Source organism: Phocoena phocoena, chromosome 3 (assembly GCF_963924675.1).
Source record: "Phocoena phocoena chromosome 3, mPhoPho1.1, whole genome shotgun sequence".
Lineage (NCBI taxonomy): Eukaryota > Metazoa > Chordata > Mammalia > Artiodactyla > Phocoenidae > Phocoena > Phocoena phocoena.
Window position 1 is genome coordinate 148690000 of NC_089221.1, and position 25348 is coordinate 148715347.

At 46.9% G+C, this 25348-nt stretch overlaps 1 protein-coding gene across 1 annotated transcript in view; it reads right to left on the minus strand.

The window, feature by feature from the left end:
- SH3PXD2B (SH3 and PX domains 2B) overlaps positions 1 to 25348 on the minus strand; it is a 107019-nt gene that overhangs the window by 44670 nt on the left and 37001 nt on the right. Inside the window, exons 3-4 of the mRNA XM_065874654.1 lie at positions 17456 to 17531; positions 10564 to 10640 (exon numbers count right to left, since the gene is read on the minus strand). Coding sequence (XP_065730726.1) covers positions 10564 to 10640; positions 17456 to 17531 — 153 coding nt within the window. The remainder of the gene's footprint in view (positions 1 to 10563; positions 10641 to 17455; positions 17532 to 25348) is intronic.

The window sequence follows — 25348 nt, forward strand, 5'->3', positions numbered from 1 at the left end:
TTACCCTCTAAGTGACTGGTTGATTCACTTGCATTATGTCCTCAAGGTTCATCCACATTGTAGCATGTGTCAGAAGGTCTTTCCTTTTCAAGGCTGAACAGCATTCCATCCCATGTATACAACACATTTTGTTTATTTATTCACCCCTTGGTAGTCACTTGGGTTGCTGACCTGACATGACCCTTGAGTCAGGCTCTGACTTTAAGCCACTTCCCCTCTCCTGATGTATGACCTGGCCCAGAACTAAAGTGGGGACATCTGTAAGGTAAGTGGACATGTTTTAGTAGGGTGCCTTCCCTGGTCACTGTCTACTTTCTATGCTGGATAAAGATAGGATGAAGGATGCTGACCTAAGGGCCTGGTATTTGTGGCTCACTGATTTTTTTTTCATTAGCCTTGAAGTATCTCCTGCTCTGTAGCAAATCCCCAGGGACCAGCCTTTTCCAGGCCAGAGGCAGAGAGCCCAAGAGGGAGAGAGTGGATACATCCCACTTCCCATTTCTGAGCCCCTCCTCTTTCTGGTTTGGAGCAGCGAGTATTCATTTTCCTGCTGTCTTGGGGCTCTTTCCTCTGAAACCCTGCAGCTCTTGCAGTTGGAACCACATAATGAAGGGGCTGATTATATGCTGGACCGTGGTATGTCCTGGCTGCTTCGTGGGCAGAAATCTTGCGGCTCCCCCCAGACTGCAAACACGACATTCCCTTATGTTGGCTCAGCACTTGGTGACTCCCAAAATGTGTTCGTCTGCATCATGTCATGTCACCCTGAAAGGGCTGGCCCACTTTAGAGATGGTGAAACAGAGGTTCTTGGGAAGTGACTAGGACTTGAGTCCCCCAGCGACTCCAGCTCCTCTACCCCAAATCCAAAGGATTTCCTCCTGCACCTTCCCACATGCCTTGACAGTGCTGGGAGGACCCTGATGCCTGGTTGAAAGTATCTGCTGGATAAAGGACGTGAGGAGGAGGCTTGGCCGTGGACACGTGGCCCTGGGTAAGCCCTGAGGTGGCCATGGTTTCTGCCTACAGGGGGCCTCTCTGCTGAAATAGGCAGAGACCCCGAATGGACCAGTGCGGAAGGGACAACGAGGCCCATGGAAACCTCCCGACAGTGCCAAGTTCTCTTTAAGGTTTTGAGCAAATCCTAGGAGGTAAAAGCCAAACCAAACCCCCAAAGCATAATACAAAGCCAGGCTACTCATAAAAGGCAGCACCAAATGCTTTGATATTTGCCCCTTTCATTTTGGAACGACAGGCTAACAGCAAAAACATGACCTGGGGCACAGCAATAGTTCTGCTTCTGAAATACCCCAGAATTGTCTCATGTTTGGTCAGTATGACAAAGAACCGCAGTTCCAAGAAAACTCTGGTTCTGTTCCGCATGGGATCCTGGCCCTTTGGACAGATATGGCTGCTCGATGCAGAGGTGAGAGGAGAGGTGAGGAGGGCAAGTCCTGCTTGCCTGTGTAATCATGAAAGGTCAGACAGATCCAGCTCTTGGTTCTGGCTCTAGCCATGTCCTATCACCTCTGAGCCTCAGTCTGCTCATCTGTAAAATGGAAATAACTAACACCCATCCTGGAGGGCTGTGCTACAGAGCAAGTGGCTGTAAGGTTTCCATCATAGACTAGCTGCTTGATAAACATTCAGTCAACCCCCTGGCTCTCCGAACTGTGCCAAGTACAACAGCGTGCTGTGGGACTTCCCTGGTGGCGCAGTGGTTAACAATCCGCCTGCCAATGCAGGGGACACAGGTTCGAGCCCTGGTCTGGGAAGATCCCACATGCCACGGAGCAACTAGGCCCGTGCGCCACAACTACTGAGCCTGCGCTCTAGAGCCCGCGAGCCACAGCTGCTGAGCCCGCGCGCCTAGAGCCGGTGCTCTGCAACAAGAGAAGCCACCGCAGTGAGAAGCCCACGCGCTGCAAGAAAGTAGCCCCCACTCGCCGCAACTAGAGAAAGCCCGCGCGCAACAACAAAGACTCAGCACAGCAGAGAGTTTGTGTCTTCAACAGAACTTTAAGTGCATAGCACAGTACCGTTGGCCATTGTACAGCAGACCTCTAGAGCTGATTCCTTCTTGCTTGACTGAAACTTCATGCCTGTTGATTAGAAACTCCTCATTTCTCCCCCCCCCCAGCCCCTGGCAACCACCATTTCACTCTCTGATTCTATGAATTTGACGATTTTAGATAACTCACGTCAGTGGAAGCATACAGTGTTTGATCTTTCTGTGACTAGCATAACGTCCTTAAGGTTCATCCATGTTGTTGCGTATTGCCGAACTTCTTCTTTTTAAAGGCTGAACAGTATGCTATTGTATGTACAGGCCACATTTAGGTTGATTCTACATCTTGGCTATTGTAAATAGTGCTGCAATGAACATGGGAGTGCTAATATCTCTTCCAAATCCTGACTGCAATTCCTTTGGACAAATATCCAGAAATAGGATTGCTTGACTATATGGTAGTTCTATTTTTAATTTTTTGAGGAACCTGCATACTGCTTTTCATAGTGGCTGCATTTTGCATTCCCACAGTGTGCAAGACTTCCAGTTTCTCTATATCCTCACCAACACTTGTTGTCTTGTTTTGGTTTTTTTTTTTACATCTTTATTGGAGTATAATTGCTTTACAACATTGTATTAGTTTCTGCTGTATAACAAAGTGAATCATATATATCACATATATCCCCATATATGTGATATATCCCCATATCCCCTCCCTCTTGCGTCTCTCTCCCACCTTCCCTATGCCACCCCTCTAGGTGGTCACAAAGCACCGAGCTGATCTCCCTGTGCTATGCGGCTGCTTCCCACTAGCTATCTATTTTACATCTGGTAGTGTATATATGTCCATGCCACTCTGTCACTTCGTCCCAGCTTACCCTTCCCCCTCCCCGTGTCCTCAAGTCCATTCTCTACGTCTGAGTCTTTATGCCTGTCCTGCCCCTAGGTCCATCAGAACCACTTTTTTTAGATTCCATATATATGTGTTAGCATACAGTATTTGTTTCTCTCTTTCTGACTTACTTCACGTTATTGTTTTTGATACTAGCCATGCTGACAGATGTGAGGTGATATCATATTGTGGTCTTGGTTTGCGTTTCCCTGATGATTCGTGACACTGAGCAACTTTTCATATACCTGTTGGTTATTTGTGTATCTTCTCTGGAGAAATGTCTATTCAAGCCTTTGGCCCATTTAAAAATTGGGGTATTAGCTCTTTTTGCTATTGAGATGCATAAGTTCCTTACATATTGATATTTTGGGGATTAACCCCTTATCAGATATGTGATTTGCAAATATTTGCTCCCATTTTGTAGTTTGCCTTTTCACTCTATAGATTATTTATTTTGCTGTGCAGAAGCTTTTTAGTTTGATGTATTCCCACTTCTTTATTTTTGTTTTTGTTGCCTGTGATTTTCGTGTCATATCCATGAGATCATTGCCAAGAGCCCTGAAATAAATCCACGCATATGGTTAACTGATCCTCAACAAAGGTGCCAAGAATACATGGCGGGGAGAGGACAGCTTCTTCAACAAATGGTGCTGGGAAAACTGGATATCCATATGCAAAAGAATGAAATTGGGCCCTTATCTTATACCATACACAAAAATCAACTCAAAATGGATTAAAGCCTTAAACATTAGACCTGAAACTACAAAATTCCTAGAAGAAAGAACTTCCCCAACTTGCTTCCTGCGAGCGTGACCAGGCTCTGCAGAGCTTCCTCTGGTAGTGAGCAACAGAAGCTGGCTACATTTAAAAACAGTTTTTGTTGCTGTTGCATCACTGCTTTTATTTTTACTTTTAGGGTATGTGATACCAGTTTCACATTATGGTTGTGATATAAAATTTTCTCTAAAATATATATTTTTAAAGAGGTTAAAAAAGTGAATTAATATAAAGAAAAATATTAATAATAATATAGGTAGTAGAATATGGTAAAAATCTTCAAGGGAGGTCTCAAGGGACTGGAGTCTGGTAAACACTACTGTTATACTGCCTAGAGTTTACTTTAAAACATTAGGGTTGCTTCCCTGGTGGCGCAGTGGTTGAGAGTCCGCCTGCCGATGCAGGGGTCACGGGTTCGTGCCCTGGTCTGGGAGGATCCCGCGTGCCGCGGAGCGGCTGGGCCCGTGAGCCATGGCCGCTGAGCCTGCGCGTCCGGAGCCTGTGCTCCGCAACGGGAGAGGCCACAGCAGTGAGAGGTCCGCGTACAGCAAAAAAAAAAAAAAAAAAAAAAAAACATTAGGGTTGGCCAAAATGTTTGTTTGGTAAGATGTTACGGAAAAACCTAAATGAACTTTTTGGTCAACCCAATACTACAGCACAGCAGAGGGGGTGGGGGAGGGAAGTATTGGGAGTTTGGGATTAGCAGATGCAAGCTATTATATACAGGATGGATAAACAACAAGGTCCTACTGTATAGCACAGGGAACTATATGCAATACCCTATGATAAACCATAATGGAAAAGAATATGAAAAAATATATATATATAACTGAGTCACTTTGCTGTACAGCAGAAATTAACACAACATTGTAAATCAACTATACTTCAATAAAATAAAAAATAAAAAAATAAAATACTACAGCATGGGCATACACACTCACACGTTCATAGGTGTGTGTGTGTGTGTGTGTGTGTGTGTTAGATTTAACCTACACTCTAATAATGGTGAGTTAATATCTGAAGTACCCTCATCGGGAATGAACACTTCAGCAAGTAGGAGACTCTAATCACAAGTTCTCATTTGAGAAAAGGCTACTTTGGGGCTTCAGCTATCTTCACCTCTGACCAACACTATAGCCTCTATTTACTAGCATAACAGTTGTTAGAAATAATTTTCTTCACTGGTGAAATGAGCGGTGGCCCTTGCATGAACAGAACATGGCGAGCCCAGCATTATACATCCTTCTTCATGGTACCCTGGTTCTAGGATTCTGAACCCTCTGTGTTCTACCTCTTGAAGATTTCACTGTCAGACCATGGTTAGGATTAGCTGATCCTGCCACTAGGATACCATTGCATCTGTCTTAAGGAAACTTTCATGCAAAGCAGTGTCAGACAAGACAGCTGGTATTTGACTGAGTTTATAGAACCACTTGAGAGTCTGTTTAGGGAGCTGCTTGATAACAAATGCTTGTATGTGTGGCAGGATTTGGCTGAGTCTCGTTTTCTTTTTTTTTTTTTTTGCGGTACGCGGGCCTCTCACTATTGTGGCCTCTCCCGTTGTGGAGCACAGGCTCCGGACGCGCAGGCTCAGTGGCCGTGGCTCACGGGCCCAGCCGCATGTGGGATCCTCCCGGACCGGGGCACGAACCCGCGTCCCCTGCATCGGCAGGCGGACTCTCAACCACTTCGCCACCAGGGAAGCCCGAGTCTCGTTTTCATTGTGTCTTTTGATGAACAGAAGTCCTTAAATTTACTGTAGTCAAATAAATCAATCTTTTTATGCTTGGTACTTTTTGTGTCTTTAGAAGTCCCTCTAAGAGATTATGAAGATATTTTCCTATTTTTATCTTCTAAAACCTTTTATAATTACCTCTTACATTTAGGTCTTCAATGTACTTGGAAAGGATTCCATGTGTGTGCAAGGCAGGGGTTAGTTATCTTTTTTGTTTTTTCCAACACGGATACCCATTTACCGAGGAATCCTACCTTTCCTCAATGATCTACAAAGCTGCTTTTGTTAGTATCAAAGTGTCCAAATACACATAGGTCTGTTTCTCTATTTTGTTTCAATAGTTGTCTATCGTTGTGCCAACACCATACTATGTTAAATACTGTAACTTTATGATGGGTCTGGTAGAGCAGAAAGTTTCTTCCTAGCTGGTAGCTAGGTTTGGGGACATCTACAGCCTTCCTCTATCTTTACCTATTGGAAACTACCAATTTCTACCAAGATAAGGCTGACAGTGATAGATCAAATCGGCTTAAGTCAGCTCACAACAATGTCAATAACAGAGACCAAATGTTACATAAAGGTCTAAGCAGTCTCTAAAAGACTTCACAGGCCTTGTAACAAAAGGGATGGTTTCATCTCCTTCCAGGAGGGCAGTACCCTTGAAGCTAAGCCCAGGGAATTTGGCCAACTAAAACCCCCAAATAACTGCTCTGCTTCTTATGATGCATTAATAGCAGGGGTGGTAACTTCCATGCGGCTCATGTAACATAAGGTAACATAAGCAGTTTCCTCCCTGTGGTTAATCCAGGTCAGTTCATGATCTCTGGACCATTCCAGGCATAGCCAGATACAGGCAGCTGCTGCTGTCCCTTATCCCTCCAAGATTTTATATGTCCTTTTCCAAATCAAATGTCCAGGGGTTTGGGAAGCCCTGGGTGAGAAGAAGGTGTGACTGGAGAGAAGTTGGGTGGGCTGGGGAAGAAGCAGGAGAGCACACTCGGGCTGAGGTTTCTGGGAAGGTACCAGGTGGAACTTGCCAGCTGGCTAAGGTGACCGCAAGGGTTCAAAGTTCTTGCCAGCAGGGCCTGGACAAAGGAATTTTAGGCTCCAGAGGTTTGGAAAAGGACAAAGAGCAAAGATCTGAACTTTCCTCTGAGATCTGGGAGGCAGCAGTGGTGTCTTTGGGCCTGAGTGACGAGCCCCGCCCCTCATCGCCATCCCTTTTTTTTTTTTTTTTTTTTTTTGCGGTACGCGGGCCTCTCACTGTTGTGGCCTCTCCGGTTGCGGAGCGCAGGCTCCGGACGCGCAGGCTCAGCGGCCGTGGCTCACGGACCCAGCCACTTCGCGGCATGTGGGATCTTCCCAGACCGGGGCACGAACCCGTGTCCCCTGCATTGGCAGGCGGACTCCCAACCACTGCGCCACCAGGGAAGCCCGCCATCCCTTTTTTAAGGGTATCCTTAGGAGAGAGAAGAGCCTGAGTCTAACTGCTTCTAGGAAACACGTGCTTAACTACTTTGGCCTCTTGAATTTGTACTTTCTTAGAGAGGCCATAAGTGGTATGCGAGTGCCAAGTCCTAAAAGGGCTGGGTTCATCTCTCAAAGTCTCGAATACTCTTATTGTGAGTAACTTTGTTGGGCCTCCATTTCCTCATCAACACAAAGGGAAAAAGAACACGTACTCCATGTTATCGGAGGGATGAAATGTGGTCATGTCTGGTAAAGAGAAGATGCTCAATCAGGAGTGATTTTCTGCCCTTCTGTGACATTTCCTGCCAAGAGAGGGGTGTCTATCCCCACACTTTCTCCCTTCAAACTTTTTCTGCAGACTTACTGAAGTATAATTTATGCACCATAAAATCCACCCATTAGAAGTACACAATGATTCAAATTCAAATTATAGAGTTGGGCAACCATCACCACATTCTAGTTTTAGAACTTTTCCATCACCTCAAAAATGTCCCCAACCTCATTTGCAGTCCATCTCCACTTCCACTGCCCCAAGGCCCAGGAAACCACTGACCTGCTTTCTCTAGATTTGCCTTTTCTGCACATTTCATGTATATGGAATCATACAACATATAGTCTTTTGCATCTGGCTTCTTTTGCGTAGCACCATGTTTCTGAGATTCTTTCATCTTGCAGCCTTAATCAGGATTTCACTGTCGAACAATATTCTATCATATGCCTGTTCCACATTTTTTTTATCTATTCTCCAGATGATAGACATATGGATTGCTTCCAATTTGGGGCTATTACGAATTAATGCTGCCATGAACAATTGCATCCAATTCTTTGTGTGGACAGTTTTCACTTCTCGTGAGTATGTACCTGAGAGTAATCGTATGATACATTTCACTTTTGAAGAAACTACCAAACTGTTTTCCCAAAGTGGTTTCCATCATATGTCTCCAGCAGAATGAAGAGCTCCGCTTTCTCTCACATCCTCACCTCTTGTGTGCCTTGTTGATTACAGCCATTCTGGAGGCTGTGTAGGCATCTCATCATGGTTTTATTTTTCATTGCCCTGATGACTAATGACGTTGAACAACTTTTTCTGTGCTTATTAAGCATTGTATGTCTTCATGGGTGAAGTTTCTATTCAATCTTTTGTCTATTTTTATTTTTTAAATTATTATTATTTTTTGCGGTACGCAGGTCTCTCACTGCTGTGGCCTCTCCCGTTGCGGAGCACAGGCTCGGGACGCGCAGGCTCAGCGGCCGTGGCTCACGGGCCCAGCCGCTCCACAGCATGTGGGATCTTCCCGGACCGGGGCACGAACCCGTGTCCCTGCATCGGCAGGTGGACTCTCAACCACTGCGCCACCAGGGAAGCCCTCTTTTGTCTATTTTTAAACTGGGGTTGTCTTTCTATTTTTGAGTTGTAAGAGTTGTTTATATAGTCTCAACACAAGTCCTTTCTCAGATATATGACTTACAAATATTTTCTCCTAATCTGTGGCATGTCTTCATTTTCTTCATGACATCTTTTGAGGCACAGAAATGTGTAAGCTTAATGAAGTGGAACATATCAATTTTTCTCTTTTGGTGTTATATCTAAGACTCTTTGCCTAAACCAAGGTCATGAAGATTCTCTTCTATGTTTTCTTCTAGAAGTTTTATAGTTTTAGCTTTTATATTTAGGTCTATGATCCATTTTGAGTTGAGCTGATTTTTTATGCATGGTGTGAGGTCACAGTCCAATTTTAAAAATTTATTTTTTTGCATATGGATATCCCATGATCCCATCATTTGTTAAAAAGACTACCCTTTCCCACTGAATTCCTTGGTACCTTTGTTGAAAATCAGTTGAGTATAAATCTGAAGAGTTTACTTCTAGACTCTCAGTTCTCTTCCAGTGGTCCATCTGCCTATCCTTACACCAGTACTGCAGTCTTTCCTTTCTCTCCCCAGTAAATAAATAAATAATTTACTTATTTATTTTTGGCTGTGTTGGGTCTTCATTGCTGTGCACAGGCTTTCTCGAGTGGCAGTGAGGGGGGCTACTCTTTGTTGCGGTGCACAGGCTTCTCGTTGCAGTGGCTTCTCTTGTGCGGAGCATGGGCTCTAGGTGCGCAGGCTTCAGTAGTTGTGGCACGTGGGCTCAGTAGTTGTGGCACATGCATTTAGTTGCTCCGCGGCATGTGGGATCTTCCCGACCAGGGATCTAACCCATGTCCCCTGCATTGGCAGGTGGATTCTTTTTTTTTTTTTTTAAAGAAGATGTTGGGGGTAGGAGTTTATTAATTAATTAATTTATTTTTGCTGTGTTGGGTCTTCGTTTCTGTGCAAGGGTTTTCTCTAGTTGTGGCAAGCGGGGGCCACTCTTCATCGTGGTGCACGGGCCTCTCACTATCGCGGCCTCCCTTGTTGCGGAGCACAGGCTCCAGACGCTCAGGCTCAGTAGTTGTGGCTCACAGGCCTAGTTGCTCTGCGACATGTGGGATCTCCCCAGACCAGGGCTCAAACCCGTGTCCCCTGCATTAGCAGGCAGATTCTCAACCACTGCGCCACCAGGGAAGCCCCTGGCAGGTGGATTTTTTTTTTTTTTTTTGCGGTACGCGGACCTCTCACTGTTGTGGCCTCTCCCGTTGCGGAGCACAGGCTCCGGACGCGCAGGCTCAGTGGCCATGGCTCACGGGCCCAGCCGCTCCATGGCATGTGGGATCTTCCCGGACCGGGGCACGAACCCGTGTCCCCTGCGTCGGCAGGCGGACTCTCAACCACTGCGCCACCAGGGAAGCCCTACAATTGATTTTTTAATATTTGTCTTGAATCCTGTAATCTCACTAAGCTCATTTATAAGTCTTTTTGTGGACTCCTTATGGTTTTCTACAGTAGAATCATGTCATCTGTGAATCAAGGCAGTCCCTTCTAATCTGTATGCCTTTTATTCCTTTTTCTTGCCAACTTACACCAGCTAGAATCTCCAGTAAAATGTAGATCAGAGGTGGAGAGAGCAAATATACTTTGCTTTTGCTCCTGATCTTAGGCGGAGAAAGCATTCACTGCTCCATTTTTAAGGCATTTTTTCTATTCCTACCCTTCTCCAATCAAACCGCTAGTGATCTTAAGTTAGAGGAATAAATACTAAAGATTAGGGAAGCTAAACAAAAGAAAAATATGCTTCTTTCTTGACCTCAGCCTCAAGTCAAACAAAACATAACCAAAAGGCAGGGAGGCCCCTCGTGGTTGAGAACATTTAAGGGATTGGAAGCCAGCTGCACTGTCCAACAGGGGTTGGCTGAATAACTTCTAGAATATTTATGCACAGTGGAATACTATGCAACCATTAAAAGCAGGTTCAAGAAGATTTTTTTTAATAGCATGGGGAAATTCTTTTAATAGGAGAGAAAAGAGAAAGAGCGACAAAAATAACACATATGGGATGATCTCAATACCATAAAGAAATGCACGCAGAGAGAAAGGAGAGAAAGGAAATATGTAAAAACCTTCAGAATTGTTGCCTCTGAGTTGAAGGATCATGGGTGATTGGTTTTTCTAATTTCTTTATATTTTTTTCACCCGTACAGATCTTTCACAATGGGCATCCTGTAGTCAGAAAAGGAAAAGAAAAAACAAACGAAAAAACCCCAAAACTACCCACAGGGAAGACACGAGACACAGGAAGTGTTGGCATTTCTCAGACTCACCTTACAGTATTCATCGATTGGTATCAGGCGCTTGACGGCCACATCCCGAATGTGGCTCCGTCGGAAGAGAATTTTGCCTGCGGGAGATGAGAGTGCATACAGCGTTGTAAGGGAGCAGTGACAAGCTCTCAGCAACCTGGGAGGGTGAGGATGTAGTTGCCTCTGGTAGGTAGGCCTGAGTGGTACCTAAATTGCTGGCTGCTGGACATCCACAGGGCCTGGATGACCCCATGCTTGGTCCTCCAAAGCCCTGTTCACAGCTCTAGCGCAAGGGCTTGAGGGAGTGGGGCTCAGTGGACAAGTTTTGGTGAGATAAGGGAGGCTGAAATCAAACCAAGGAAGGAAGACCTGATGATCGGAGGTCCCCTGTCCAACCATAAGCTTCTCAGATGCGGTGAGCAGTTCAGCGAACACTCAGATATGCCCTCACCCAACAGCTCAGTCCCCCTCCCTCCTCTTTCTTTGTATACCTTCTGCTCTAGTCTGATGTTTTCCCAGTACTCCACGCTCTCTCATAATTCTGTGCCTTTCCCTCTGCCTGGAATACCTTCCCCACCCACTACCCCTGCTGGGAAACTCTTACACACTTCAAATAGGTTAAGAGTTCTTATCTCTTTCAGAACAGACTTGCGGTTGCCAAGGGTGGGGGGGGGGGCGGTAAATATTGGTAGTTTAGGATTAGCAGAGGCAAAGTAGTCTATATAGGATGGATAAACAATAGGGTCCTATTATATAGCACAGGGAACTACATTCGATAACCTGTGATAAACCATAATGGAAAAGAATATGAAAAAGAATATATATGTGTATAACTGAATCACTTTGCTGTACACCAGAAACTAATATAACATTGTAAATCAACTACACTTCAATAAAATTAAAAAAAAAAAAAAAAGAGTTCCTGTCTCTGATTGTACACATCACATTGTCGATTTACATGTCTTCTTCCTTCCTACTAGTCACGGGGCTCCGCCCAAATAGGGATTGACTCGGCTTTAGTCAACTTTTTGCCCCTGCCACATGGCACTCACGTCTGATCAATGCATGAAGGTGGATTCCACCTGCCAGGACGACAAATCCCTTCAATTCCTTCGCCAATAAGTGTTTGTAACAGAGGGCTCCAAGCCCTCCTACCACACCGAATACTAACAGTCCATTCACTACTTGCTGGGTGACATCTGAGCCCTGGGGTGTGGTACCAGACTCTCCAGTGTGACGTATGGGCAGAGGACATGGGTCACAGGCAAAGACAAGTATATAAATGATGCCACTGAGGGTCTCAGGAAATATCCAAGATGCTGAAACATTATGGGTGAGGTTTGTTTCAAGCAAATCAGCGGGTTCCCGAGAGTCTTAAAGGAGGTCCTCTCATGGGGAGATGGTGGCCAAGCTCACGCACTGAGGATCCAGACAGCATGGCCACACCATTCTGGATTTGTCACAGAGGCAGGGGCTGGAAAATCAGAAATAAGACATCAAGGAGCGACAAAGAGGTGGGGGATGGAGACAAGACCCCCTGCCACGCTCATGCGGGGCGACCAGGAGGTCTCTAGGGGTCAAAAAGGAATGCACAGGGAGACCACAGCTCTCCAGACTGCAGAGCATGGAGACCTACTAAGAACTTCACCTACTTCTGGTCCAACGAGGTAGGTCCTGGAGAAGAATTTGGGTTACGAGGCTGGCAGGGTGAGGAGAGGTTAACCACTCATCTGAGATGGTGCTGGTGAGACTGCTGTCTCCATGGGTCAACCTTGGGTGAGCAGGGACAAGACGCTAGGAAAGGCCCATAAAGAGTTTTCATCATAGGACAGAATCGAAAGGGATGATGGGAAACAGCCTATTGACTTTTAAAGATTTGCAATGCAAGGTGGTCAGGGAGATTTGTACCCAAAAAGACCATATGGTTAAGATCACATTTAAAATAATCTGACAACGTGCTCTTGGGCAAAAAGGCACAATCAGGAAATGAAGTCGATATGGTCAACCTAATAGAAATTCTTTTTTTGTTCATTTCCATTTAATTAAAAAAGAACCCACAATGAGATGAAATACATACTCCTTATATTCCTTAATAACAAGGATCTCCTTTCTTTATAATGGTGATGGGTTTAATTCTGATGAGTGAGTCAAATTTCTGATACACCACACTTGTTAGAAGAGAAAAAAAATCTAGAAGAAAATGCTTCACAGGGTTCATAGTGCTTGTCTCCGAGGGTAGAAGACAAAGCCTTTTTGTGTTCTTCTTTATACTTTCTGCAAAGTGCCTACTATAAATATTGACTGCTTTGGGAATCAGAAAATGTTCATGTCATTTAAAACGAAAAAAGCAAATTGTTCAGCAAAGTGGGAAGGAGTTTACAACCTGGCCTCCCTAGAGCCAACGATATTCCCTCATTCACTCCCTAGGTGCAGGCTCTGTGTGAGCCCTCTGTGCACAGGCACCGGGGGGGGCCTGCCTTCCTGGCACTAGTGCTTTCCAACAGGGAGGGCCCCTGTTGACATTCTGGGTGGGGCAGTCCTTCCCTGGGTGGGAGTAATAATCACCACCCTCATGGGTGGGACCACTTGAAGATCAGAATTCCTAGGAGAATCCTGAACCTTCAGGAAAAATAAGAAGTGTGTGCCTGTGAAGAGAAATCCTACATAGCAAACGCTTCCTGCCCTCTAATCTATTTCTCAAAATGGGCGAAGGGGTGCCTACCAACAACACTGTGGTCCCAGTTTGGTATAATTTCCCCTTCTATAAAATCAGAGGAAGGGTGGAGAGAGGGGTGTACAGGTCTCTTACTGAGAAGGCTGCGACCTGACTAGAAAAATTTACAAAGGGCATGGTGTTAGCACCGCCCCGGCACAGGGCCACCTCAGAGCCACCACGGCCCAAGAGAATTTGCCCGAGGCCCGGCCTGCAGGGGCTGGGAGAGGACCAAGAACTCAGGCACAGGAATAAAGACACAGACCTACTAGAGAATGGACTTGAGGATATGGGGAGGGGGAAGGGTAAGCTGGGACAAAGCGAGAGAGTGGCATGGACATATATACACTACCAAACGTAAAATAGATAGCTAGTGGGAAGCAGCCGCATAGCACAGGGAGATCAGCTCGGTGCTTTGTGACCACCTAGAGGGGTGGGATAGGGAGGGTGGGAGGGAGGGAGACGCAAGAGGGAAGAGATATGGGAACTTATGTATATGTATAACTGATTCACTTTGTTATAAAGCAGAAACTAACACACCATTGTAAAGCAATTATACTCCAATAAAGATGTTAAAAAAACAAAAAAAAAGAACTCAGGCGCCTTCAACGTCTCCTGGGGGTGTGGCACAATAATGTCACTCCTCTTCCTGTGTGGCCTCAGTGAGTCTCTGGGCACATGTCAGGTGCCCTGCCAGTAGTGGGGACAGGAAGTCCCCTCGGCAGGAGTAGCACGGAGGCCACAGGCTCCACAGGGTCAGTGAGGCCCCAAGCCAATCCCAGGGGGGTCTATTCCTTCCTGTGCTGCCTTGGGAAATGCATTTACCTGGCAGAGCCTCAGTCTCCTCATCTGTAAAATGGGAGAGCAGCCCCTATCCCTTAGTAGTCATCTCCGTGGTACACCAGTACAGGGCTTGGCCCTCCCTAGGTGCTTAAATAAGGGTAATTACTTTGTTTAAAAAATAGGTTACATGATACTGACCTATATTCTACAAGGAAGAGCACCTCTCCTGTCCTCAACCCCTAACTTGGCTTCTTAAGACCTGCCTCTGACAGGCTAATTCATCATTTATCCACAGCGGAGTGGAGTTACCGCTCAGGCCCCGGGCTGTGGGGCAGAACAGAGTGGCCAGCGTCCCCCTGGCCGGTGCCTCCAGGTGAAATGCGGATCTGCTGCTTGCTGTGAAGCTTCTGTGTGAGTCACGGAGAAGGAGGGCTAGAGAGCCCGCACCCAGCCCTCCCCTCAGGCCAGCCTTCCTGGAATGGGAAGGGTGATCAGAGGAGAGAACAGCCTTTGGTGGGAACCAGCAGGCTTTTGTTTTCCATAGTGGAGGAAGGCCAAACTGTAATTCTTATTTTTCAAGCCGCATCCTCTGCCAAGTTGGCTTCCCCAGCTCTTGCTGGGATGGAAAATTGCACAGGGCTGCTCTCCCCGCCCCCGCCCCCCTCCCGGCCTTTGTGCTAACATGAAACTCGCTTTTGTTCTGCTGACGTGGCAGTCTTGGCAGAAAACTGACCCCTAGGAGAGGGGACGTTTCTCCCACCCGTCCCCGCCCTTGGGCTCGGCCTCAAGGAAAAGCTAAGAGGTGGGCTGGGAAGGGATGCTCCAGGGGTCTTAGGGCCCAACGAGGCCTCTCCAAGCTACAAGTGGGTGTCCTGAGCAGGGACAATGGAGCCAAGTCCCTGAGAACAGCATTTTCATGAATTCGTGGGTGGAAAAGGATTACATAACCACGAAAGCTTTCAGGGGCTGGGGAGAGGGTCGGCTCAAGTTCTTCCCTGTCCTGGGAAGTTTTTCCACAGCTGGTTTTGCCTTTCACCAGCAAAGAGTTATAACTCACTGCTTTCCTTTTTTTCCTTGAAGAAAAATATACATTTAGAGCCCATTTCAACTTAAATCTCCAGATTGATCATTTAAGTAGGACTCCAAGACATGAAAGGCCCCAAAATTCCAAAGGAACGTCCCAGGACCCTGTTTCTGCCTTTACTGAGAACCTGCCACGCGCCAGGGAGAGAAGCTTGTGAAGCAGGGGTCACTGTCCCATTCTACACATGAGAAACTGAGGCTCAAAGGTGGGGGGGAGATGTCGTATGCTTGAGGTCACAGGACTGGGCCTGTTGAACTCCAAAGCACATGCTTCGGGTGCTGAGATGTGGCCACTGCAGCTGGCATACCGGCTTTCCTCCAATAAGGAAAAAAATTCCAGCGTTCTCTCCCCGTGGAAGAACTAAAAACATTAGGTTTTTTTTAGGCCAGTGATCTCCCAGTAAATGGGGGCCTGGCAAATACATCTACCCCGTCTCTAAACTCACTCAATGATGACACTATCCAGAAGAACGCACGGATGTGCTGATTGCAGAATCCTGCAGTGGGGGAGGGGAGAATGGGCCCCTGGGTGATCCATCTCAGTGCCTGCCCCCTTGTCTGCATTATGAAAAAGATTTAAAGGGCTGGCCAGCTCTAAATATTTGTGATTTAGGGTGATTGTCAATTTGCCGATTACCTGTACATAAAGATACTAGTGAGTGCTTAATTGCTAATTACATACCAGGCACTTACCTAATCCTTCTAACAACTCTATCATTTAAGTACCACTATGATCTCCAACGTGCAAACGTAGAAATGAAACTCCATGTGCTTAAGGAATTTACCCAAGGGAACAGAGTAGACGATTAGGGGCACTGGGATTTGAACCTGGGCTGTCTGACTTTGGGCACGAATTCTGAGCCTGCCATACCTGTGACTGAATCCCAGCTCTGCCATTTATGCAAGCGATTATAATTTCTCGGAGCCTCAAATTTCCTCATCTGTGAAATGGGCATAGTAATGGCTGCCCTGCAGGATTGTTCTAAGGATTCAACAAGCTAATGAATGTAAAGCACTTAGCCCAGTGACTGGCCCACAATAGAGATCTAATAAATGGTAGCTATTATTAGTTGAAGCTGTAACATTGGTTTGGGTAACCCAGTTTTTTGAGTTGAAGCCTTGATGTTATCCCTTTGGTAAGAATTTTTTTGGGGGGAAGGGGACACTGAATGTCTTGAGAGCAGGGACCAGCCATGGTTGCATTAACTCCTCCACAGTGCCTGACACTCAGAAGGTGCTTGGCCCACTCAGGCGGGTATGCAGGCAGGCAGAATTTCTTAAATGGCCCCCCAAAGATGTCCCACCTTAATCTCAGAGCCTGTGAATACAATGGAATCTCACTCCATGTTATATGATATGCCTCAGTTCATTTCAAGAGAGGGAGATTATCCCGGATTAGCCAAGTGGGTACAAGGTAATCACATGAGCCTTTAAAAGCAGACAGCTTTCTCCAGCTGGTGGCAGGAGGGGAAGTTAGAGATTCCAAGAACGGGAGAGAGATTCAGTGCCCTGTTGCCAGATTGAAGATGGATGAGGAATACAGGTAGCCTCTGGAAGCTGAGGGGGTCCCCAACAGACAGCCAGGGAGGAAACAGGTATCTGGGTTCTAGAGCTGCAAGGAGCTGAATTCTGTCAACAGCCTGAATGAGGTCGGAAGTAGACTCTTCCCCAGAACCTCCAGGTAAGTGCCCAGTCCAGCCAAGATCTTGACTTTGGTCTTTTAAGACCCTAAACAGAGAACCCAGCTGAGCCTGCCTGGACTTCGACCAACAGAGCTGTGAGATAATAATGGGTATCGTTTTAAGCTGCTAACTGGGTGGTAATTTGTTATGCACAACAGAAAACAAATACAGGGGGTGGGGGGTGGCTGGGATGAATTGGGAGATTGGGATTGACAAATATACACTAATATGTATAAAATAGATAACTAATAACCTGCTGTATAGCACAGGGAACTCCACTTCGTTGTATGGTAGAAACTAACACAACATTGTAAAACAACTATACCCCAATTAAAAAAAAAGAAAGAAAGAAAACAAATACACTAGCCATTATAATAGATGCCACTCACCACACAAACTGTATGACCTTGAATTATTCTCATTTTAGAGATGGGAGAAACCGAGGATCCCAGAAGTGAAGTGTCTTGCCTAAGGTCAAGCAGCTGGTAAACAGCAAAGCATCTAACTCCAAAGCCCATATCCTTAGGCACTGACTTCAACAAATGGCTAAGGTCTGGTCACTGGGACAATGCCTCAAGGAGGAGGAGGGGAGAGATCTGAGAGCTGTGTTGGGAGCCCAGAGGCCCCAGCTGAGAGCATGTGTCTCACTTACCTGGAAGAAAGGGAATGATTCGCTGTTTGGGGTCCTTCTGTCCTCCTTCCATGGGAAATTTGTCCAACATCTGCATCTAAATGGGGAGAATAACAAAAAAAACCTGATAAATGCATCTCTGACGTTTTAAAGGAATTATGTGAACTGTGTGATTTGATATATAAAAGTTCACTTTGTTCAGCTTTCCAAACTAATGGGGAAGGAAGGCAGTGTCAACTGGACCTAGGATATCCATGCAAACAATCCTCTAGGTCCCAGCTGCCAGACTAGTGAAGGCTCAGAGCTGGGAGAGACCATTCTCAGTTCCCCCGGGCGCTCCAGCCACAGGACCTGAAGCGTGAACAACACCCCCAGAGCCCCCAGAATTCCACAGACGGCAGGTCATCCTGTTTCCTAAGAACTGCCAGGCTGTGTTCAGGAACAAACTATGGAGACTCAATTAATCATTACCTGTGAGATCATGACACGCCCCTGCCCCACTAAGAATTCCCCAGGCTGGCTCAGCTCCATGCCTGGCTCTGTGTCAGGCACACGGGGTGCAGCGATGAAAAGATTCAGTGTCTAGAGAGAGACTGAAAAGTAGAATGGTCATTGCAGGGTGGTGTAGGAAGCATCTAGAGAGGTAGGTGCAGGCTTGCTGTGGGGCTAGAGGAAGCACAGGGATGGGGCACCCAAAACGAAAACCTTTTGTGTTTTCTGATAACATTAAATGCCTCTCTGACATTTTAAGGAATAAATGTGAAGTATCTTGACTAGATATACGAAGTCACCAGGATCTGCTACTTGCGGTCGGGGGAAGTGACATACCTCGGGCCTCATCCTTAGTTGGCCATAATGATACCAACTGCCAACGTGGCTTTACAGATTAAAGCTGGGCTGTGTGGTCATAAATGCTGTCACCAGATTTCTGGTTCTTCTCCTGAGCGCTTGGTAGATTTGTACGTCCCCACTCCCTTGAAGTGGGACGTGGCCAATTAACTGTGAGCAGGAGAGACATGGCTCACTGTGGGGTGGAAGACTTAGGACTGGTGCTTGATTCACCACACTTCATTTCCATCTGCCACGTGATGGCCATGCTCCAGAGTGTGGCTTCTCTGCCAGCAAGGGTCCAGAGCCCCCAACAACCTCTGATGGACATGCAGCCCTAGTGAGAAATAAACCCTGTGTACAGTGAGGCTAGTTGTCATAGCAGCATATAGTAACCCATCCCGATTAGTATACGGGCCCAGGATTCAAGCAGAAGAAAAGGGAGTCCTGAGCCTCCTGAAGTGATGGCTGAATGTGAGAGGCCTGCCCATCATTTTACCTCAAGGAGAAAGTCACTCTGGCACTCAAGATGTGTCCCTCTGGATGTGGAGAAAAGGGAACCCTTGTGTACTGTTGGTGGGAACGTAAATTGATGCAGCCACCGTGGAAAACATTATGGAGGTTCCTCAAGAATCTAAAAATAGAACTACCATATGATCCAGCAATCCCACTCCTGGGTATATACTGAGGAAGATACCTGCACCCCAAGGTTCACAGCAGCACTATTTACAATAGCGAAGACATGGAAGCGATCCAAATGCCCATCAATAGACAACAGGATTAAGAAGCAATAAAAATAAAAACAAATTCACGAGAGGAAAAAAAAAAACATGTGGGGTGTGTGTGTGTGTGTATACACATATACGTATACACACACACACACACACACACACATATATACATACAATGGAATATGAGCCATAAAGAATGAAATTCTGCCATCTGCAGCAACACGGATGCACCTAGAGAATATTATGCTTAGTGAAATAAGTCATAGAAAGACAAATACTATACGATATCACTTATCTGTGGAATCTAAAAAATAATACAAATGAATGTTTATGCAAAACAGAAACAGACTCACAGACATAGAAAACAAACTTGTAGCTACCAAAGGCGAATGGGAAGGCAGGAGGGACAAATTAGGGGTACAGGATTAAAAGATAGTAACTACTATGTATAAAATAGATAAGTAACAAGGATATATTGTACAGCACGGGGAATTATAGCCATTACCTTGTAATAACCTATAGTGGAGTACAATCTACAAAAATACTGAATCACTATGTTATACACCTAAAACTAACATAACATTGTAAATCAGCTATACTTCAATTAAAAAAAAAAAAGGTGTATCCCTCTGATAGCATAAAAGCAGCTTCGAATAGCTTGGAGAAGTAAGCACAGCTATTGTGTAGGGGGAGGGAGGAGAGACCTGAAGTGGGAGAGAAGAGAAACAAGTTTACATGCCAAGCACAGGTTAGATTCTTTGGACATATCCTCTCACGAAATCTGCAGAATACCCCATTCAAGGTGGACATTATTATCCAGGGAACTGAAGTCCAGAGGAGTGAAGAAATCTGCCATGGGCCTGCAGCCAGCAAGGGGCAGGGCCAGAGACAGAAGCCCACAGCTTCTCTGCCATTGCATCACTCGCCTCTGAGATGCTTCTAAGGCAATTAAAAAGGATTGCTCCCCAGCGCTCAGGAAACAGGGCCATTTATCCAGGCTGGAGCCCCCTGCCTCCTTAGCACTGTTTTATGTGACACCCCTGCGTAGGAGGGTCAGACTCAGCTTGGCTGGCAACCCTAAAGGGCTGCCCATGAGGCTGTGGTTTTATTTGCGATTTCCAACTGGCCCCTATTCTGTGCTGTGCGGTGATGGGGAAATGCTTGGTTCACCATCATTCAGCAGCTGGTGAGGCCACGGTGGGCCTTGCTGGAAAGGGAGGCTTCCCTTTTTGAATCCAGGAGCTTTTCAACGCTGGCACATATTAGGCACTCAATAAAAATTGGCTAGACCAATGAATGCATCTGAGTGAGATCTGGGAGTGGGGGCAGCTTCAGATGTTCGCTGAGTACCTCCGATTAATAATATTCATGTTACTAATATTAAATAATAATTAGTAATAATTAGTAACCACTACTAACTGGTTCGACTGTTTACAGTTCATCCTTTCCAGACATATGATGTTATCTGTCCTTCATAATAATCCTGTGAAAGCGATGAACCACCCCCATGTCACAGATGGAGAAACTGGGGAGCAGGACACAATGAACTGTTTGAGGTCACACAGCTAAGTGGTGGTCCAGCCAGTTCAAGTATCTTAATCTAAATCCCATTCTTTTCCCCTAAGACCACTCTCTTAGGTGGCTTCGGAGTGTCACATGAACATGAAAAGTCAGCCTGAGACCAGGTACGTTTCGTATTCCATGCACAGGCAAACAGCATGCTTCTTTTTTAAAGGCAGGGTGATTAACCAATCTTAGCGGCAGCATCTTTTGAGAGATTTATAGCTTTGACCTAACACTATCTTTTTCTTTTCCTTCTCAATTTTATTTGTGAAGACAATGTTGGAACACCATTCAGGGGAACTATTTTTTTTTTAAAGGTACACCCCAGTAATCTGTCCACTGTACCCCACTTATATGCGCCCTCCCGGGTTCCTGCTGAGCCCCTATCTGAATGTGCACGCACCGGCTAAAGAAGCCCTGCCCAGCACTGTATTTCCCTGTGGTCTTCACAGCTCTGTCTTAGAGAGTTACTCTCTCACCCTGTGTCCTCAGTTGCTTCTACCCAAATAAGTGGGGCTCCAAGAGCTGAAGTGTCTCCCCAAGTGTTATTAATTTGAGGCAGCGGACCTGGGTTTAATGTTACAAACTCTAACCACAGACATTATCCCTGGGGACCAGACAGCCCTGGGGTTTAATCCTAATGATTCCTCGTGCCAGCTGTGTGTCCTTGCAGGGGGGTTGTGTAAATGAATGTTGTATGTGAACTGTTAAGTGGGGATGCACTGGGTGCTCAACAAGAAATGCCCCCTCCTTGCACTCTGCCCACAATGAATGTTATTCTGAGAATTATTTGGGGAAAATTTTCATTATTTACTGAGACTGTGTGTGTGTTTTTGTGTTGAGTATACATAACATAAAATCGAACATTTCAACCATTTTAAGTGTACAATTTAGCGGCATTAAGTACACTGTTGTGCGACCGTCACCAGCCTCCATCTCCAGAACCTCTACATCATCCCACACGGAAACTCTATATCCATTAAACACCAACTCCCCATTCCTCTCCTCCAGCCCTTGGCAACCACCACCCTACTTTCTATCTCTATAAATCTGACTACGCTTGGCACTGCATATAAGCATTTGTCCTTCGTGTATGGCTTCTTTCACTTAGAATAATGTCTTCAAGGTTCATCCGTTTCATAATATGTGCTGGAATTTCCTTCCTCTTTAAGGCTGAATAATATTCCACAATGAGGCTGTGTTTTAAGGTTGGTAAAATTCCTCCGACTACCCAGGTCTCCTCAGTGGCCAGAGCTGGGCTTTCCAACAGAACTTTCTACGATGATGGAGATGTTCTGTATCTCTGCTGTCCCTTATGGCAGCCACCAGCCCTTGGATGGCTAGCTACCGAGCATTTGAAATGTGGCTCCTGAGACTGAGAAGCTGAAGTTTTAATTTTATTTAATTTTAATTAACTTAAATTTACATTGAAATAGCCTCACGTGACTAGTGGCACAGGGCTGGACTCATTCTCCTCTTTTAGCCATATCTAGCTTTATTTCATTTTATCCTCCTGTCAATGGTAACTGCAATCTGTTTGACTGCTATTTGCGAGGACAGGTGATCAGAGGCCTGCGAGCTGTTTTGTTTTTGGTCTTAGTGTGTCTGGGTTCACAGGCCACAGGCTGCTTCTATCCAGGGAACTGTCACACTTGGCGCTCACAGGCTTTGAAACAGACATGGGTGGCATTCCAGACCCTCTGTAGGGACCCCCAGACCGGGGATGTCTGCAGCATTAGGACCAGAGGCATGCCAGGCAAAGTCCAACTGCAGACGGTATCCTTGGAAACTGGGAAGTCCACCCCCCTCCCCCCAGATAATAAAAGGAAGTCGGGCTGAGGGTGCAGGGGACTGAAAATTGAGGAGGAAAGTGAGTCAGTCTTGGGGGGTAGGAAGGGAGGGAGAGCCACGTCAAGCTGCCACATCACAAGGGGAACGAGAGAACACTCCATCAGCAGTTTTTAAGACACAGCTTGTGGTGGAGGGAGAGGAGACAGGCTGTCCAAGGAAAATACCGTGGAGGCTGGCGTGGAGGTCCACACGTGGTTTGTGTTAGCGGCAGACTGGACTTGGGAGGGGTTTACTCCCTCACTATGACAAAGGCCTCGCGTCCCAGAAGAGCGAGAGCAGGCCGTGCAGAAGGGCCGGGGTGACCATCGTGGGCAGCTGCAGGCTGGCGGGGAGTCGCGTGGTTCTCAGAGCAGGACGCGACAACACAGCTGGGCCTGCTCTACAGCACGTGGTTGGCTGTCTTTGGGGACTCTGTCCCCTCGACGAGCTGCTTTGTCTAAATGTCGCCATGCCCCTTGAAGCCTGCCGCCCCTCCCTGTCTGTCCACTTCTTTCCTCCTTGCTGTCCCTCCCAGTCAAGGCAGCATGTTCTCAGCCCGACCCCCTTACTGGGCTGCCCTGTGGCCTGCCCCGCCCCCCTCACTGGCACGTGGTAGGCACTTGGGATATATTTATGCAAAGAGTGAATGAATCAATGGATGAACAAATGAATGAAAAAGTGGTTAACTGGTTTGGTCAGCCATTGTCTAGGAGAGGAGAAATTATGTTCCAGGTGGTGGCAACGGGACCTGCATTGGGCCTTAGACGCAACTGACCAACACACCTTGCCTCTTTCTGTTTTCCAAATTAAGAATTGCAGTTGGTCCCTCCATGTCCTTGGGTTCCATATCTGCAGATTCAACCAATGGCAGATCGAAAATATTTGGGGGGGCGGGGGGGAACTTCCAGAAAGTTCCAAAAAAGCAAAACTTGATTCTGCCATGGCTGGCAACAATTTACATAGCATTTACCTTGCATTTACATAGCATTTACATCATATTAGGTATTATAAGTAATCTAGAGAGGATTTAAAGTATACAGGAGGACGATAAAAGCAAATGCTACGCCATTTAACATGAGGGACTTGAGCATCGTCAGATTTTGGTATCTGTTGGGCGGGGGGCATGAAGGGAGTGGTGCTGGAACCAATTCCCCCAGGGATACCAAGGGATGACTGTGCTGTGTGAAAAAAAGGCAGCTACCATATTTTCTCAGCTCTATACCATCAGTATGGCAACGGCTTTTCAGATGGAAGGGAACAAATATTCCATTAAGCATATAAAACATGTGGGAGGCACACCCCAATTTCAGAAGACAATGTCTGGGGAAAGAGTGTGTCTCAGGGTTCAGCAAAGGCAGTATTTGGGTATAGATGGTTGGTGGAATCCTAGGCCAGGTGTTGACTAGGAGCTCGCTGGGATGTCTTCCCAGCTGGGCAAGGCCCGCCTAGGGAGTGAGAACCTCAGCCCTGCCCCTCCTACACCTGCTCCCAGAAAAGATGGGAGAAGAACACTCCCTTCCCCTTGGCTTCTGCGGTGGAGCCTGGGGGCTTCTGGGCAGACAGTCCCCAAAGCTCATTCAGTACATCTGGGGCTACAAAACTCTCAGAAGGGGGACAGGCCAGTTCTATCTCAACAGAAACTGGAAACAAACGATGTTTGCTGTGTGACCTGGGACAGCCTCTCCTGTCTCCGGTTCCCTTCTCCGGGGAAAAACAAAGGCACAGATCAAGATGCCGCCTCCGGCTTGCCTTCAGCTCTGTGATGTGCTGCATTTGGGAAACGGATCCCCCGGAAAGCCCCCGTGCCTGGAAGCAGTCCCCTAAGCATGGAGTGTTCCTGCTTACAGGACACATGTCATTGGTGCTTCTCTCGAGAACTCCCTGCCGGGCAGGGTGAGCCAGCTGGCTCTGTGCATCCCCCTGGCGCCACCCCCGCTGTCGGAATTCTGCAAGATGCCCAGCTCACAGTCCTGCTCTCTCACACTTCTGCACCTTTGCACACATGGTTTCCTCTGTGTGGGATGCCCTCCCCCATCCTGTCAGTGGGGCAACTCCTTACTCATTATCAAGACCCTGCTCAGATGTCACCTCCTCCAGGAAGCAAGCCCTGCCTGAGTTCCCTGGCTGGCACAGAGGACACTCTTTGAACACTTGCAAACATTTCACTGTGCCCTCTGTGAGGGAAGCCCTGGCTCCAGGGATGACCATGACCCTCGGCCTGGGGGATGCAATGAACTAGTGGGAAAACTCAGAGGGCAAAGGTCACATGGCACAGGGTAAAGTGTACCCGTCACACATCCGAGGCGTGTCTGTGCAGGGCTCGTGCTCTGCTCAGAGCAGTCCTCTCTGCAGGATAGACTATGCCTGCGTCTCACAGGGAGGTACCGAATGGGCCTTCAGAGGGCAGCTGTCTTCAGAGGACAGAACTCTAAGAGCAGACAGATTCGAAGGCAATCCTGGACCTTCGGGAGGGAGGAGCACAGGCTTCAGACTCAACCACACCTGGGCCTGAGTCCAGCCATGCTCCTTTTTAGGCACGTGACTCTGCCTCTCTGAGCTTCCCTTCCCCCATCTGTGACGTGGACACAACACTGACTTCATGCCTCTAAGTGAGGACTAAATGAGACGGCGTATATATGGACACTTAGTGCATTTTAGTAAACAGTCGCCGATATTGTTATGATGTCACTCAACCAACCACATTTCTGTTAGGCGCTACCCTCAGCTCTCCAGGTATTCCTGTCCCCACCCAGTGCCCTGTTCGGAGGCCAGCTCCCTCTGTTACACTCTGATAGACTCTCCAGAATGTGCCCAGATGAGGGCAGAAAGAGAGGTTCAGAGAGGCTGAGGGCCCTGCCCAAGGCCACACAGCCAGTCAGACAGAGGGCTGGGACCTGACACCAGGTCTTCCCACTCCAAGCCCAGGGCTCTACCACCTGCGCACTCACGTGAGTGAGACACG